General features: G+C 38.1%; 1 protein-coding gene across 3 annotated transcripts; it reads left to right on the top strand.

Annotated features, from left to right (window-relative positions):
- Positions 1 to 245: 245 nt before the first annotated feature.
- Positions 246 to 17,474, top strand: cep43 (centrosomal protein 43). 3 transcript variants are annotated; one of them, XM_088325595.1, is made up of 13 exons: positions 246 to 394; positions 2,523 to 2,576; positions 2,647 to 2,701; positions 2,775 to 2,863; positions 2,949 to 3,089; positions 3,203 to 3,238; positions 5,298 to 5,333; positions 6,890 to 6,925; positions 7,031 to 7,051; positions 9,590 to 9,627; positions 10,125 to 10,191; positions 10,270 to 10,389; positions 16,992 to 17,474. In XM_088325595.1, the coding sequence occupies exons 1-12, from the start codon at positions 311 to 313 to the stop codon at positions 10,351 to 10,353; spliced, it is 741 nt and encodes a 246-aa protein (XP_088181721.1). In that variant the 5' UTR covers positions 246 to 310; the 3' UTR covers positions 10,354 to 10,389; positions 16,992 to 17,474. The 3 variants fall into 3 exon arrangements, with proteins under 3 accessions (XP_088181721.1, XP_088181720.1, XP_088181722.1); XM_088325594.1 differs by having other exon boundaries at positions 16,989 to 17,474; XM_088325596.1 differs by lacking the exon at positions 7,031 to 7,051 and having other exon boundaries at positions 16,989 to 17,474.
- Positions 17,475 to 17,502: the final 28 nt, after the last annotated feature.

Genomic DNA, 17,502 nt, shown 5'->3' with positions numbered 1-17,502 from the left:
AATTCCCCCAATAAACAGGTAGGCGCCTTGCATGGCTGACTCCCTATTGGTGTGTGAGTGTGTGTGAATGGGTAAGTGTGAAGCACATTGTAAAGCGCTTTGGGAGGTCTTCATTGACTTGAAAAGCGCTATAGAAATGCAGACCATTTACCATTAAAAATCACAGCCATTTCCTCTTCGTGCCAGCAGATGTCGTAACAGAATAATAGCAACCATTTTCTTGATTCGAAGAAGTCGCACTTCCGGTCTGTTTGTTTTCGTCGTCTAGCTAGGTTGGCAACATCTATCAGCTAGCAGGAAGAAGCTGAAGATGGCTGCTCCAGACGATGATACCGAACTAAGGGATCTTCTCATTCAGAACTTGGAGAACAACGGAGTTTTAAACAAGCTCAAGGTCAGCTTCTTTATTTTCATGACTCGCTTTATCGTCAACTTTACACCGGTGGCTAAAACTTAAAGCTAAATTGTAAATGAAAGGCAATTTTACTGCTGATATATTATGTCAACTTCATTCATTGAACTCCTGGCATTTTTTTTTCTTAGGACAAAACGATTGTTAAAAACTTCTTCCCGTTTCTGTCCAACTTATTTTTAAATCGTCAAGATTTCTGAGTTGATATTTGTAATGACAGTGTTTATACATTTTTGCAGTGGTTGGTAAGATTTATAGACAACATAATCCATATACAGGATGATAATAATCAGGGTTTGGTAGGGTTACTTTAACTGGATTACTTTCAATTGCTTTTGGAGTACTCCAATACCAAATATGCGAATAAAAGACAAAAGAAACTAAATATGAATAAAACGATGACTCACAACACGTGGTAAGCTTCCTCTCCTGGCTTTGATCTCTTTGATCTCCGGCAAAACGAACATCAAATGTCACAGAAACAAAATGAAAATAAATCCAAACAGCTTGCCAACATCATTTTTGCCGTTCCATGTGTTCCGTTACTCCCCAAGCCTGCACAAAATTGGGTCATTTTATTCATATTTAGTTTCTTTTGTTTTTTATTAGCATATTTGGTATTGGAGTAATCCAAAAGTAATTGAAAGTAGAATAGGATAGAATAGAATATACCTTTATTGTCATTGTTACAAAATGGGTTAACATATTGTGACAACGAAATTGGGATAATCAAAAGTAATTGAAAGTAATCCAGTTAAAGTAACCCTACCCAACCCTGATAATAATAACCATAACTTTAGTATTTGATAGATGACATAGTTAAAAATACGAGACGTTAAATAAATATTTTCACATTCTTGAAACGCATAAAAGTCACCAAATGTAGAATAACTATGTTAGTTGTCAATTGGAGTCACATCTTTTTGTATAGCCTTTAACCACAAAGAGTCTATTTTTGCTGCACAGACACAATTACAACATCACTAGATCCAAAACCTAGAAAAGGGCAAGAGAAAACTAAAACAAACTTAGCATGAAGAAAATTCAAACTTAAAGAAGGGTTCGTACATTAGGTAATCCCCCTTCCGGGATGGCCAGGCTGAGACGGATGTTCTAAGGGCATCAACGGACAATACCTAGTTATCATTAAGAAATATCTGAAATTGTGCAAAAAGTCTAATTGACAGCATCAACAAGCTTGCTGTTTCAAAATCATGGCCGATGCAGCAGGGAATCGGGAATCGTTCCTGGATTGCAGAGGGGAGTGCCTCAAATCCTAATCACTGGGCCACTAGGATTGTTCATTACAAAGGAAAAGGCATCAGATGTTTTGTGATGATGAATTATGGGAGAGAGTTTAGCCAAAATAATATTGTACACTATGGCACCGTGAGTAAAAATAGTGCCTTTTCCTAAGTCATCTACATCCTTAATGGTCTCGCAATTACACAATGGATTTGAGCTTATTATTGTTATCATTATTGATACTAACACTAGTACTAATGTTGTTATTGGGCCGGGAAGTGAGACGATACTCGGATATTAAATGGAGCCATGATACAGAAAAGGTTGCGGACCACTTATTCAGATTCAGATATACTTTATTGTCATTCTTGTACACGTATATACAGAACGAAATGTCGATACATCTGACCCGCACAGTTTCCTTGAATGTACAGATATGAATAAAATGTTGTATCGAGTTGGAGTATTGAAGTACTTATAATATACTAAATAATTATAGCTATGTATAGTATTATACTGTAGTGCAAAGAGTGCAAGAGGAGCAGCTAACCAACAAGTCACTATACAATAACAATAACACTGGAGTACGATAGTGCAGAGGAGAACAGATGTGCAAAGGAGTGGCTAGGTACTTTTATTTAGTCAACACCGACATTTCACTAGCAAAAGTCCAAACAAAACACATGTTTGATCACAATTTGGAGAGTTTCTAAAATGATAATCTGACTTGCATCGAAATTGAGAAGATTTCTCTCTTATTTGCATCGCCATACCAGACAAAAAAGCTAAAAGACATAAAAACTGTTCTATCTACATCACATGAATGCGCTCAAAGAATGAGTTTTTTGTGTTGTTGTTGCTGCAGGCGGAAATAAGGGCAGCTGTTTTCCTTGCCTTGGAGGAGCAGGACCAACTGGAGGTTAGGGCTTCACGGCGCTGCCTTTGCAGCCAATTTGTCAATTACCACTTTGCTTTATTTCCTTTTTCAGAACAAGACACCACTTGTCAATGAGAACTTGAAAAAATGTCTCAACACTAAAGACGGTCAGTCAGCTTTCTGATAATCCCCCTTGATGTGTTCATATCTGGTGATGGGTTCTGACTCTGGTGTTGGCAGGTCGTCTGGTGGCAAGTCTCATTGTGGACTTCATGCGTGTATTTAATCTCGACTTCAGCCTGTCTGTGTTCCAACCGGAGATAAACGCGGTACGATAGGCTCACATCACTACTGTAACCCCCGCTAACGTGAAGGCGTAGTTTGCGCTGACACGAGCCGCTTTTCTCTTTTTAGCATCTTAGCGACCTGGACAGCCGAAAGCTGCTGTGCGGTGAGCTCGGCCTTTCGGAGGCTGAGCTAAACGCAAATTCACCCGTGCTGTTGGAGCTAGTTCGAAGAGGACAAAACAAGCCCGTGTCTTTCGTAGCCACTGAGGTGAAGCTCAAGTCCTTGTGTCTATTTAGTACATCAACAAGGGAATTGTTTTATTTTGCCTTGTGCTCACAGGAAATACAAACATACATAATCAGTTCACTCTGCTCTTGTAGGTGTTGTCAGAAGAGGAAAAAGGCACCGACAAAAAGGTTTGTGCCTCCAATGTATCTTTGCAGAAATTGGCAACGTAAACATCATGATAAACTGTACAATTTTACCTTGATAACAAAAAAATCCGCAATATTTTTGTTGTGGTGGGTACCACTGGATTAGAGGTAAGATAGGGCCTAAAAAAATCCAACCCAACCCTGCTCGCAGGTATAATAGCCCGAACCAGCTCGAACCTGACGGATTGGCTTGATTTGAGGGACCAGGCCTGAAGGTGCAGCTTTGTGTTTACTTCTGTCTTACTTTTGGTTTGGTCCCTCACTGGAGTGCAGCGCTGAAGTGTGTTACTCCAGTAAAAGTACCGTTACTTCAGAATAATATTACTCAAGTAGAAGTAAAAAGTAGTCGTACAAATAATTGAGTAAAATTAATTGTGCCAAACAGTGTACATGCTGGGCAAATCCTGCGTGAAGTGGGAAAAAAAAACACACAGAGAGCTGGCTTGACTTCATGAATGACATTTTATCCCTGAACCTGGCTTGGGCCCAAGATCTTACCTCTGCACTCGATGTTACCTGAATATAACTACACGAAAAATGTAACTAATTTGTCTCTGGAAAAGTAAGCGAAAGCACCAACTGTAACAAAACAGTGACTGTTCCAAAAACAGGCAAAAAAATTGACATGTGATTTGAAGAATGGTGGATAAATTGTAGAAGTTAGGATAGTCAACATAGAGATCTTCCATGGCGTGTTCGATTTATGTGGCTCCAGCACCCAAAATATCAGTTGTGCAAATTTCCCCTGCTGTTACCTTAGGAGGATTCTGGCAAGTTGAGACTCCCTCACTTTAGCGACGCTTCCGTGTGTTTCTGGTCGAGAAAGGGAGGGAGAGAGAGAGAAGTGATGGACGAGCGAGCTCTTGTAGCGTAGCACTTAGCTCCTGAGCCCAGGAAAAGAGAGCGAGGTGAACATTTCCGCCTCCTTTTTAATGCCTCATGATGTCATTTACCGCCGGGAGCGTGTCATTGGAACCTGCTACGCAAATTTCTTCCAAGAATCTGGAGCTTTAACAAAATAAAGTTCTCTACTCGCTAAATGGGGCCAAAAATATTCAAGCATCAATCATGACTCTGCACACAAAGACAAACCAGCAATCTTTTGAGTATAACCCAACACTTAGGTGATTTAAATCTTTATTTTAACTCTGTAGAGGCTGGTCATCTCTTGAAAGCGTAAACAACGTTGTCGTTTGGCGTTGCCCCAAAAAATACGCAGAGAGGAGATATGGCAAAAAGGGAACGCTCTTTATTGCATTCGAGACAGGTTCATGATTTCACGTTCAAAGTTTGTCTTCTCAACATTGGGCTTTATACTGTGCTCAAAACAACTCATGATCGTCGCCCGCCCCGGCTTACTCAGTAAACATCCCATGACTTCCACCAGATGTCCACACACAATAGGCTATTGTCAGCTCCAAAACTGTTTGCTTCAATTTTATTTCGGGTTCCACTTTCCTTATTATAAGTCATTATCTACTTTCCACAACACATGGATCACACTTTTAGACGCCTGATGTGCACTTTTTTTGATCTGTCCATCACGAGCGTAGGAAGATGGGTGTAGAGTCAGCATCGCTAGGCGGGTGTGGTTCTGTCCATCACAGGCTTAGGTCAGTTTATCAGGCTGCCTAGGTAGTCCAATAGTCCGAGAAAAGGGGTATCTTGGGGGACGAATGGTGAGTCTCTCGGGGTTCCTTCTTTTTGACAGAGTCTGTAGTTGAAAAGGGGTGGCGGTGTATTTGTAGCAACACAAACGAACACATAAAAGAGACTGCTTAAACTAGATAGATACATTAAAAAACATTTAGCAAGAAAACATGGAGCTAGCTGATGGGCCAACACAAGCAACAGGGTTAACAAGAACAGAAGAAAAATAATGAAATGGATCATTGTATGTCTTTATCGTCATTGATTACAATGTATTGTACATTGTTTCTATCAAGATTTGCTCTATGTCATTGTGTCCTTTTAGCACACAAACGATTGTATTTTTTTTTCTTGGCCTCGTGCTCACAATGAATACACTCTTCTCTTGTAGGTGTTGCCAGAAGAGAAAACAGACACTGACGAAAAGGTTTGTGCCTCCGGTGTATCTCTGCAAAAATTAGTAAAGTAAATGTCAAGACAAACTGTGGACTTTTACCTCGATAACAACTACAGTAATCCCTCGGTTTTCGCGGTTAATGGGGACCAAAACCATCCGCGGAAACTGAAAATCCGCGAGGTAGCGGCGCCCCTTCAAAAATGCTTAAAAAACGTATCCAGGTTTACAGTATACCCCCCTGTATACAGTACACCATATAGAATACGGGTAGAGAGAGCGAGAGTGAAATTCATGTTATAACAAAAAAAAAACAGTAAAATATGTTGTATGTACACGGAATAGAACTGCGGAAAAACCACTACGAACCATTCCGTATGATTGTACTAACCGCTCTCATCCAAATACAGCCATCGCAGTTTTTTTCGCTTTTTTACACTACCGGTTACATATTGAAAATAAAAACAGTGAAAATGTGATATTTGATGAGTGTTTGTGAAGTGTTTTGGGAAACAACAGTTAAAAAAATGGTCCGTGTTCATTTGAATGAAAATGAAAGAGCTACCTTCTGACAATGACAACATACTTTAGCTAGCGGCATCGAACTGCTTTTACAACAAACACACGAAACCGCACACAATTAGCTGTGTTTAGGTAGTACAAACAACCGCTCGCTTTGGGTATAATAAAGCCAAACTTGAGATGAAATGTGACAGAAGAGAATATACTTACGTCGCGTCGCCGAGTTCCCTCCTTGATAAACTGAGCCCCACATAAGAAGGGGGTGAGCTGGGAGGAGTTGAAGGAGGAGGGGGGGGTTAGCGGAGCGGCAATGACTAAGCATCGTGTCAGGGCCTCCCCCTCCCCTTCACAATAAGAGTGTCCACACCGTGGCCTCCGTTGACATAAGCTCACGCTCAATGGCGTCAAGTCAATAAATGCTTTTATTGAGAAGGTAAGGTATATTTTTTAGACCCGCGAAGCTCTGAACACGCAAAAGTGGAACCGCGAACTAGCGAGGTTCCACTGTAAAGGGTAATATTTTTCTTCTGGTGGGTGCCACTGGAGTTTGCTACCTGAAAATAACTACACGAAAAATAGAAATAATTTATTTAAAGTCCCCGAAAAAGTAAAACTAAGCACCACATATAACGAAACAGTGACTGCTACAAAAGCAGAGAAAAAATTGACATGAGACTGGAAGCAATGCAGCATTCATGTAAAAGGGCTGGCACAACTAAAACAAAAAATCACTTACACAACACCTAAAAAGACTCCAGTGCATTGCACGGCTGCTGCTTAAACTAGATAGATACAAAAAAAAACAACAACATTGCAAGAAAACTGGCATGGAGCACGCTGATAGGCTATCACAAGCAACAATGTTAACAAGAACAGAGAAAAAAAAAAAAAAGAATAGAATACAGTGTATCAGCAATATAAGAAAAATAATAGTTTGTCTTTATTGTCATTAATTACAACATAGTATACATTGTTTCTTTTGAGAGTTGCTTCATGTCCTTTTAATACACAAACAGGGGTACTTTTTCCTTATACTCCCATATAATGAATACACTCTGCTCTTGTAGATGTTTCCAGAGGAGAAAGAAGACACCGACACAAAGGTTTGTGCCTCCCATGCATCTGCAAAAATTCGTCAAGTAGATATCTATGTTAAACTGCAATTTTCCCCGGATAACCTCAAATGGGCAATATTTTTCTTCTGGAAGTGTGGAGCATCTACACAGAAGGTATTTTATCAATTATTGATTAGGTTGACACACCATACTTTAAATAAAATATAAATTAAAGTACGGTATTTTCCGCACTATAAGGCGCACTTAAAAGCCTTTATTTTTTTCAAAAGCTGATCATGCGCCTTATTATACAGTGCGCCTTATATATGGATCAATATTAAGTCGCAAAGTTTTGCAACTAAGGCAAGCAGCCGCCGACTCGATTTTCCCCCGAAGGCGAAGTTGTCCGCGGTGTATGCTGGGATTCATATACCGGCGTTTCATTGGCTAACCAATGTGTCAATCATCAGTTGAATCGGTCACTATTGGCTAAAGTTATTCGGAGGTAAAGGGGGCGGATCCTTTTTATCATTTACAGGCTCTCATAAGCTAAAGGGGCGAAACAAAGCCTGCGATTGGCCAAAAAAGATGAATGTGAATCGCACGTTGGGTTGCACTACGGCATAGAGAAAACATTTTTTACTATTCTGTATTTGTGAATATTTTACGCTCCTGGATTTACTACACTCACGGTTGTAAGAAGACCATGGTTACGTATCATTATTGAACGTGATGGCTGCAAGAGAACTTTAGTGAGCTATGCGGCTTTATATTTTCCCGGAGCTTGTTTTAGAACGACCTTGATGTTTCTGTGATGAGTCTATTTTTAAACTCAATTCAATTTAAAGTGTTTATCGTCATATGCACAGTAAAGAACCCCGTTTCCCTGCACAATCAAATTCTTACTTTGCTGTCCACACAGCTGCTAGCAAAAAATAAAATGGAAACTAAGAAATGCTTGGCATTTCTTGAATCCCAAGACTTTAACCTTCTGAATGATATTTGGAACGATGCATTTGAGTGATCGGTGACATCGTACTGACACTGTTTCCGTACATGTCTGAGACACGTATTTGCTTCTTTGCAAGCTTTGGGAATGTTAAGGGGGTAAGAAGTTGGACTGAACTATCTGACTGTTTTGTCCACGTTCCCATTGTAGCACCTTATAATCCGGTGCGCCTTATGTATGGAAAATATAGGACCAAAAACTATTTTTTTGGGGGTGCGCCCTATAACCCGGTGCGCCTTATAGTGCGGAAAATACGGTAATAAAATCACTTTTTGTGTCGCCAGCGAGAAACAGGTGGCCCCCAAAAAAGCACCTGGGTATCCCACGGAGCAAATAGCTTTACGAGTAATCAAGTCATTGTGATTATCAAGGAAACTTAAGAATGAAAACTGTGGATATATAGAAAATGTATTCGAAATGATAGTTTCTGCTTTCTAACAGGCATAAGGAATCATTCACCCAATCAGTGTCTTTACATACATGATCAATTCACAATAATCTAAATACCAATTATATATGTAACCCTGGAGAAAGATGCTTTTGTCATTTGGCTGAACCTTTTTTTTCTGACTCTCGATATTATCATTCTAGAAATAATATTAGATTCTATTGTGTGGCCCAATCTAGGAAAATTTTAAGTAAAATCTTATTTTGGAGGATTTTTTTAGGGGTTTTTAATATAGTGGCGGGTCATTTTGATCCGAAGTCAACAGGAGGATTAAAGTTATTAGTTTAGACCAGAGCTTGGTTTTAAACTCAATTTACTTGGGGGAGCTTGGGTCCGAGTCAGGTTGGGTTGATTCAGGTTTTCTGCAAGAAAACTTCTGATAAAATATATGAGAGAGAGAGAGAGAGAGATGTATATATGGATATTTAAAAATGTTTAATGCTAAACAAAAAAGTTTAAAAAAAATAAAAAGACCATCAAGAATCAATACGGAAATAAATCAGGGATAAATTAATACATAAATTGTGTAGGCCACACATACATTAAAGCAGTGGTTCTCAACTGGTCTGACTGGGTCTGAGGACACACCCTAATGAAAGGTTGCGACCAAAATCAAGAAAAAAAAAATATTTCGCACAGTAATTGAATTAGAGGATTGTGCGGTTTAAAGCAGAGATAGTAGAAAATGACCAGCAAAACCTAAATTTACCATATATACTCGCATGTAGGTCTATATTGTATATCGCATATAAGCAACCCCTAAATCTGCTTTCAAGTCGCCACATACCAAAATAAATTAATACCTTAAATATGAAACATGTACCTAAATATCTGTATTTGATTATGTAAATGATAAAGCGAAAAACATAACATTTTTAATCCAGTAGCGCTTCAATGGCAGACACTCGTATATCATTTTTGTATTTCACAATAATTTCCTTTTTCCACTCGATTGTTGTTGTCACTGTTCCACTTTTCATTCCCCTTATCACTATTACGGGCAGAAAAAGGAAAAAAAACAACACAATCACCCAAAAATGAAATGTGGTCCTTCTCTTGGACCCACCAGTTGAGAAACATTGCAGTAAGCGACAATGTGTATTATTTGACCACTCGATGTCTGCTATATTGTGTGGTGCAACCCAAATGAGTGCTAAAAAGCACAAGAAAACAAATTGGGGTTTTTTTTGGTATAGGGTACAGCTGTCTGAAAAAGTATTATCCATCTTCTTTTGTTTTTTCTTTTTTTCCAAAGAAAGAAAACGACTTTGACCCTGTCGATGACTTCAACAGGTATGAAGGGATTCCTTGTGGGAGTTCTAATCAGACTTATGAAATATTATAGACTGATATTTTGAAGCTACAGTGCAGTGAAAAAGTATTTGTCCCCTTCCTGAATTCTTTGTTTTTTGCATATTTATCACTCACAAAGGTTGCAGATCATCAAACCAATTTTAATATCACACTGAGACAACCTAAGAAATTACAGAATGCAGTTTTAGAATGTTAAATTTATTTATTAAGGCACAAAAAAATCTAAGCCTATCTTGCACTATGAAAAAGTAATGCCCACCCTTGAGCTGTGAAAAGTGATGGGTCCCAGGGACTCGCATGCTCAAAAATCTATGGGTCCCAACAGAGTTCTATGGGTCTATTGGTTTGATGATCTGAAACCTTTTGTGAGTGATGAATATGCAAGAAACACAGAAATCAATAAAGTTGCTAACCCTTTTTCACAGCACTGTAACTGATGACAACTACTCCATTTTTTTCCCATTCAATTTGTTCAGGAGTGACGTGAGCATCAGCGAGGATATTGAAGATATTTCCATCGAGGGGCCGGATCACAGTGACAAGGTATATGCCAGTGGACCTCTGACATTGTTCTTAGATTTTTCTGTTTTTCACTAATTACTAATGTTTGTACACAATTAGCCGGAGGTCACCTTGGATGTGAGCCTCTCACCAACCTCAAACATCGGATTACTCGGCGCCGATTACATGGAGGAAGTAGCCTGACATAAACACTTCTAGTTTTTCCTGTGTGCGCTATGAGTAAGTAAAGTACACATAAACAGTAGAACCACAATCACAAAGAAGAGAGTTTTCTATCGTGTTTACATGCTCCCATATAAGCCAAATTGGGAACTATAAAATTCAATACCAATATCAGGTCATCTTATATGCCCATAAAACAAAATGAACGCAAAGCCATGCCGTGTCCTCATGTTCAGTCGGTGCCGTCCCGATTGTGTTTGAGAGGGACCACATCTCATTTTATTGTGATCTAGTGTGTTTATTGCCTTTTTTCAATAATAATGGGTCCCAAGAAGGTTAGTGGTAAGGAAAAGTGGAGGACCGTTACAATGATGAAGTCGAAAAAGAAAATGATTGCAAAATACGAAAATGGTTCATGAGTTTTGTCATCGAAGCACTGCTTCAATGTATAGTATGGTTTCATTTTCTGATATTTTTATCTTTATCACCGGTATATTTAATTTTTCTTATCGACACCTTTAAATAATTATCGTTCTTTAGGTACACGTTTTAGAAATATTTGGGGTATGTATTTCTTTTTGTAGTTTTTTTTAAAATCAGTTTTCGGGGTTCAGCCTATGTTATGGCTTATATGTGACTTTACACGGTAAAAATAAAAATTGTAAAGTGAATCACATCACTGAAACTTAATATAGTAAATTAAGAACAAGATCACAATTTCGCACTGCGATTGGCTGGCAACCAGTCCAGGGTGTCCCCTGCCCACTGCCCGATGATTGCTGGGATGGGCTCCGGCATCCCCGCGACCCTACTGAGGATAAGCGGTGCAGCTGATGAGATGAGATCACAATTTCGATTAAAAATTACAATGTTCTGCTGGAAGACAATTTAGCTCATGTTTAGAAATGTTTTTTCATTTTTACTTCATATATTTTTTCTAAATAAATAAAGTGGAGGGAAATAAATGGGAATACATACACTAAAACAAAAAAAGATCCTATATTTCTGTTTGACATTTTCACGATCCACTGGAAGATCATTTTGCTTGCTAATAAATTATAATATCTATATTTACTATATAAAATTACTATTTTGAAGAAAAAAAACATAAATATATGTAAATAAGAAGAATGATAACTATTATATGTACTTTTAACACATTCCTTTCCAATTTTACTCTTTTTTTTCACTCCTTTTAAATTTCCCTCAATGGTGGCAAATACTTGTCTTCAGTTGGAATAATATTAAACAATATTAATTAATTTAAAAAATATTCTAACTGTAATATTTTTATCTTACTTTCTTATTTATCTTTTTCCTGCACTTTCCCGAACAATTTACTGTTTTCAGTTACATTTTTCCTCGACACGGCTAAAAATTTAATTTAAAAGTTGAATTAAAGTACTAATACGATAACTGTAAAAAGAAAGAAAAAAACAATAACAATATAATAATACAACGTTTCGAAAATTATTTTTTGGGGGTAAAAACGTCTGGCATAAAAAAGAAAATCAATGTTGGAATTTGCTACTACGTTTCTCGTGTTATAGCGCTTCCCACAGGACAACTCTGGTATAACGTGTAGAATGCTGTTAGGGCTGTTGGACTTTCTGTTAGAAGACATTTTGCATTTGCAGAAATTGAAAAAAAAAAAATCAAAATAATGTTTTCTAACACAGTTTTCTGTCCGACAAAAAGGCCTATGTATAAATAATGAACACTTTTATTTTTGAAAAATCACGGAACATTTGTTTGCAAAGTTTAGGACTCAAACTGCAGGGAAATATTTTGTTGACTCGGCATAGATTATAGTTTGGTGCAGAATTTCTTTAGGAAAACACGGTCAGTAAAACCTTTTCCTGTCCCGCAACAAAATGCTTTACATTTAAGTCAAGTCAAGTCATGTTTATTTATATAGCCCAGTGTTTTCGTTTGCCTGCGTCCCTGCGTCCTAGACGCCTGATTTTTGCTGGGGACGCATAGTGTCAAATCAACGTGCGTCTCCGGGACGCAACTTTTTCGACATAAAATTGTCATTACTACCCGATTACTTTTTTTTAAACAAAGATTTACTGCACTCCAAACTTTTCGTCAGGCAGATTCGCCATTGTTGTTTTGGTCTCGCGGTTCGAGTTTTCGTCCGCACGCCGATCTCGGCCAACGAGATCTCGTTGCTTCGAGATGACATCATTGTTGTGGTGGTTGTCATCGAGTTAAGGTGAAAATCAACACAAAATTGGTAATTTCTTCAGTGTCAGTCATAAGTCGAAACATAATGCAGAAAGTGATAACAACGACAATAATTCCGGTACGAAAAAACGGTGGGGAAATTCTTCCGAAGATCGCGGAGACTAGGAAAACACGTGTGCTGAAGCAAACGACTCGACGGAAGAAAAACAAAAGAATACTCCTAGCAAGAAAAGGACTTTTCTGCCAAAATTGACTAAATTATATTCCTGGTTACGCTATAAGGACCTTGAGCAGGCATTACAACTGTGGCGGGACAGCAAACCACGAAGAATATATGAACTGAAATATCTGAAGTGATAACTGCTTTGTATTACCAATAAACTGTGATGATTAAAAACGGAATGAATATATAGATTTATATTATGTATTTGTCGCCGATTTACAATTTCAACCTGGATAACTCTAAATTTTGGGGCCCCTTAGATCTCTGTTGGGACCCATAGATTTTTGAGCATGCGAGTCCCCGGGACCCATCACTTTTCACACTTAAAATGAACACTGATAGCCCTTAATCACAAGGAATCTCAAAGGGCTGCACAGACTATAAACTATTGCAAACTACAGACTATTATTACACCACCCATTGATCTAAAACTTACATAAAGGCAAGGAACAACTCAAAAACCTCAACATGAGGGAAAATGAAGAAACCTTTAGAAGGGGCAGCATACGAGGTAATCCCCCTTCCAGGACGCCCAGACTGCTACGGATGTTGCAATGACCAACAATATACAGACATTTTCAACATGAAATATTCGTAAGCAATAGAATAGAAGTGTGTTTTAATCCTAGATTTCAACAGTTCCACTGAGGTTGCGGATCGGATTTCAGAGGGCAGAGCATTCCACAGCACCGCGGCCGGAAAGGAGAACGCTCTCGAACTTGCGGATCTCTTCTTGGCTCTTGGGATCACGAATAAAACAGCATTTTCAGAGCAAAGGCTCTGCTGTGTCGATCGTAAAAATGTCAACTAACTAAAGGCGGAAGGGTTGAATTGTTATTATGATTCCATGATCATGACATTTCCAAGCAAGAAGTATCAGATTAGTATCAATCAATATTTATTGTTGGATTGATTTAAAATGCATTTCTTACAAAATAACGACCACACGTAGATAGTATGTCTTTACAGATATATGTACAATGCAACTACTTCCTGTCCCCACATAGTAAAAGGCCCGCAACACCATTTTAAATGTTCATTTATTGTCGAATTGATCAAAAGTATTACTTACAAAACAACCATCGCACACAGGAAGTACATCTTTGCATATATACTTACAATAAGTACAACGAAAACTCTTACAGTCCCAAAGGAAATAAAAGGTTCGCAACAGAATGCTTCAAATTTACAATCATTATTGAATTGATCAGATAAATAAATTACAAAATGACAATCAAATGCAGAAAGTACATCTTTGCGCGTATACCCACGATAAGTAAATAACACTATTTCCTGTCGTAACAAAATAAAGGGTCTGCAACCGAATACTTTACATTTACAATTATTTTTGAATTGATAAAAGTAATTAAAACAAAATGACAATGAGATGCAGATTGTACATATTATTAAACCCACAATGAATAAAATAACACTACTTTCTGTCCCATTAAAAAACAAGCACCACAACTTAATACATTTGGTTCACATTTATAGTTAAATTCATCAAATAAATGATCATACACCATTATTTAAAACATGTAAGTTGACATTTAATTTGTTTCTCCTCTGTTCTTTCAAATAAAACACATGTCAGACTCATGGGCGCCCCCCACATTATTTTATGTGTCTCGCGAGAGCTTAAATTGTCCGTGCGGCTCAAAACAAAAGGGACAGAAGAGTTTTTTGACCAAAAACTATATTTCCCACAATGCAAGTCCACTACGGTACCCGCAAAGTGTCAACTTTCTGCCACATTACAGGAGTATATCCAAATCAATGCCAATACGTACCTTTTCCAAAAATACCCAAGAGGATCTTAGTTTTTTGAACATTACATGTGATTTTTGTGACTTGAATAATTCATAAATTCAGCGTTATTTCACATGAAGGAGACGATTGATTTTGAATACTATTTGATTACATTACATGAAGTTACATCAGGCCCTTTAGGGGCAGCTCTTATTCCTGGCTTGACACCCCAAAAATACAAGTTTATAATTCTTTCAAAGTCGGTAACTTTATGAAACAATCGAGAAATTCAAAAGCTGGGTGAAAGAAAAAAGCTAGAGCTTATCTTGGCCCTGTCCCCCTTACACTCAAAAACAATTTCACAGTAATTTCACAGGGTTTGCACGGGTGCTTGAAATCCTTGAAAATGCTTGACTTTAAGTGTTGTGTTTTTAAGGATCGAAAAGTGCCTGACTTTTTGGTGAATTGCTAGTAAATGCCTAAAGTGTTTCTCAACAATTCTGCTTAAAAATGACGTTGAGATTACTATATGGTGGCTTTGCTTTGCCATTGCATTTCTTCTTCTTCCCTCTTAACGGCAGCTGGCATTAGTTTCCTGTGAAGCGCAATCGCGTTACCTAAAAAGGGGCGCTATGACATTTGTATTAGTTCAAGAATTACATTAAAATGATGAACCATTAATATGGGCCATGCAGAAAAATGAAGGTAGCGTTTCCCAGTGCTAAATTGCAATGGGAAGAAGTTCCTGCAACTGAAAATGTAAGCTACATATTAATTTATACTATACCCCACACCTTTTATGGGGGATATTTGTCTCCAAAACCTATATATTTGCATTTTAGTCTTGATATATGCACACGCAAGAAAAAAAAAGTCATTTAAAAATACTTGAATTTGGGCATGAAAATTGTGTCTGAACCCTGCATTTAAGGAAACCAAATTCTTATCACAGATTCTTCCATGGAAAAATAAATTGACTATTCAGATGAGCTCCAATGCTCTCAAATCACTTTCATCCTTTAGCAAAAGAATGAACAAAATACAAAATCAATTATGCAAACAAAGTAGACCAAGCCTCCCCCAAAACAATTCTTGTCGCCTCCAATCTAAGCAAAGAAATGTCGGACGCTCTCGGTGTCTACTCACACGATGAGGAGTTCCCATCCGGGTCAAGTGGTCCTAAACATTTCACAAAAGAACCTGACCACTGTTGAAGTGTCTAGAACCACTTGACCTGGGCGGATCGCTGAAATCCGGCAGGACGGGAGGAAAACCGGCTTCTTTCTTCCTGGCTTCGCTCCTCTCCTTTTTATACACTTATGGCAAGCCATCCGGTGTGACTCGTCGCACCGGATGGTCCAGCAACGCGGCTCGTGCAAACTGGACCATCCTGCTCCACTTGTTACTGGCTACGGAGAAATAGCCATTTTTCTTGAAACCCTTAACAATCCTGTAAAATTCACCTATAATCAATGTTCCCTGTAATTTTGCAGGGGTCTGAGCGTTCACACAAAGTGGGTGAGCAACGCTTGAAACAACAGTGAGCAACAGCAATCCCAAGTGTGGCAACTAAGTCATTATCAAACATGTCCAAAACTTGACATCAACTTACAGTTTGCTGAGTTTTCAGCGATGCAAAATTATTTTTCACTTTTGAATGAATTGACTCATGGACGATGGCCTACAAACGTCATTTGTTCTTACAATTCTTTCACAAGATATCCATTTCTTTTTATTTCCTGGTATATTTTGTCGCATAATATTCACATTTTTGGGGGCTTATTGAGTCGGTTGTAAGATACAGAACTGTACCTAATCACATTTTTTAGTGGAAGTACAATGTTGGCAACAAGATTCACTTGGTATAATTGGAAATGATTTGAATGCAATGAACTTTTTCTTCTTTTTTCCGTGTTTTTTTTATACTTTTTAAAAATTCCTTTAAAGAAAGTCTCATTGTGTTTATTTTTTCCGAGCTGTTACTTTTTTCTTTTTGTTCTCCATTCAAATAATTTCCAATTGTATCAAGTGAATCTTGTTGCCAACATTGTACTTCCACTAAAAAATGTGATTAGGTACAGTTCTGTATCTTACAACCGACTCAATAAGCCCCCAAAAATGTTAATATTATGCGACAAAATATATCAGGAAAAAAAAAGAAATGGATATCTTGTGAAAGAATTGTAAGAACAAACGACGTTTGTAGGCAATAGTACATGAGTCAATTCATTCAAAATAGAAAAATAATTTTGTATTGCCGGAAACTCCGCAAAATGTAAGGTGATGTCAAGTTTTGGACATGTTTGATAATGATTTAGTTGCCACACTTGGGATTGCTGTTGCTCACTGTTGTTTCAAGCGTTGCTCACCGACTTTGTGTGAACGCTCAGTCCCCTGGAAAACTACAGGGAACATTGTCTGTACCCATCTAAAATCAATGATCCACTTATCCCTTCAAACATCTTTTTTCTCCTTTTGTGTGTCATTTTTCAAGAAGCTGATAGACGTCAGGTGACAGGAAGTGCCTTACCCACCTTTCGGCACCCTGCACCTTATCAGTGGTAACCAGGTCCACCGCCTTCCTACAAGCTACCGGATCCTGCCCGTGTGCATGTTTCAGTGACTCTTAGCTTTAAGAATGTCACCCGGCCTCATTCTAGCGCTAGGTGTGTGCGCGCTTGTGGAGGTAGGTCAAAGGTCAACGTGCTGCCAGGTGGCGGAGGGGGCGTGGTCACTCACGGGGTTCTTATCCAATCAGAAGGGAGGGGTGTAGTTTCGTTTGTCCGTTTTTGTTTCTCTTTTAAATTTCATTTTTGTTTTTGGAACTTTACATAGTGCGCATCCTGTTTGTATTGCGTAGACTTGGTCTTTAAAAAAAAAAAAAAAAGATTTTATAAATGAAATGAGATAGCCAATAGCTTTTAAAGTTGTGACATGTTGCAATACCCAAAAAAATAAAATGAAATGTGTTTTAAGTTTATTTTCTGCCTTAAATTTGTCTTGTTGGA

This window comes from Urocampus carinirostris, chromosome 20, assembly GCF_059441175.1.
Source record: "Urocampus carinirostris isolate Australia breed hairy pipefish chromosome 20, RoL_Ucar_1.0, whole genome shotgun sequence".
Classification (NCBI taxonomy): Eukaryota; Metazoa; Chordata; class Actinopteri; order Syngnathiformes; family Syngnathidae; genus Urocampus; species Urocampus carinirostris.
The sequence above is the reverse complement of the archived record's forward strand: the minus strand, read 5'-3'. Positions and strand labels throughout refer to the sequence as shown.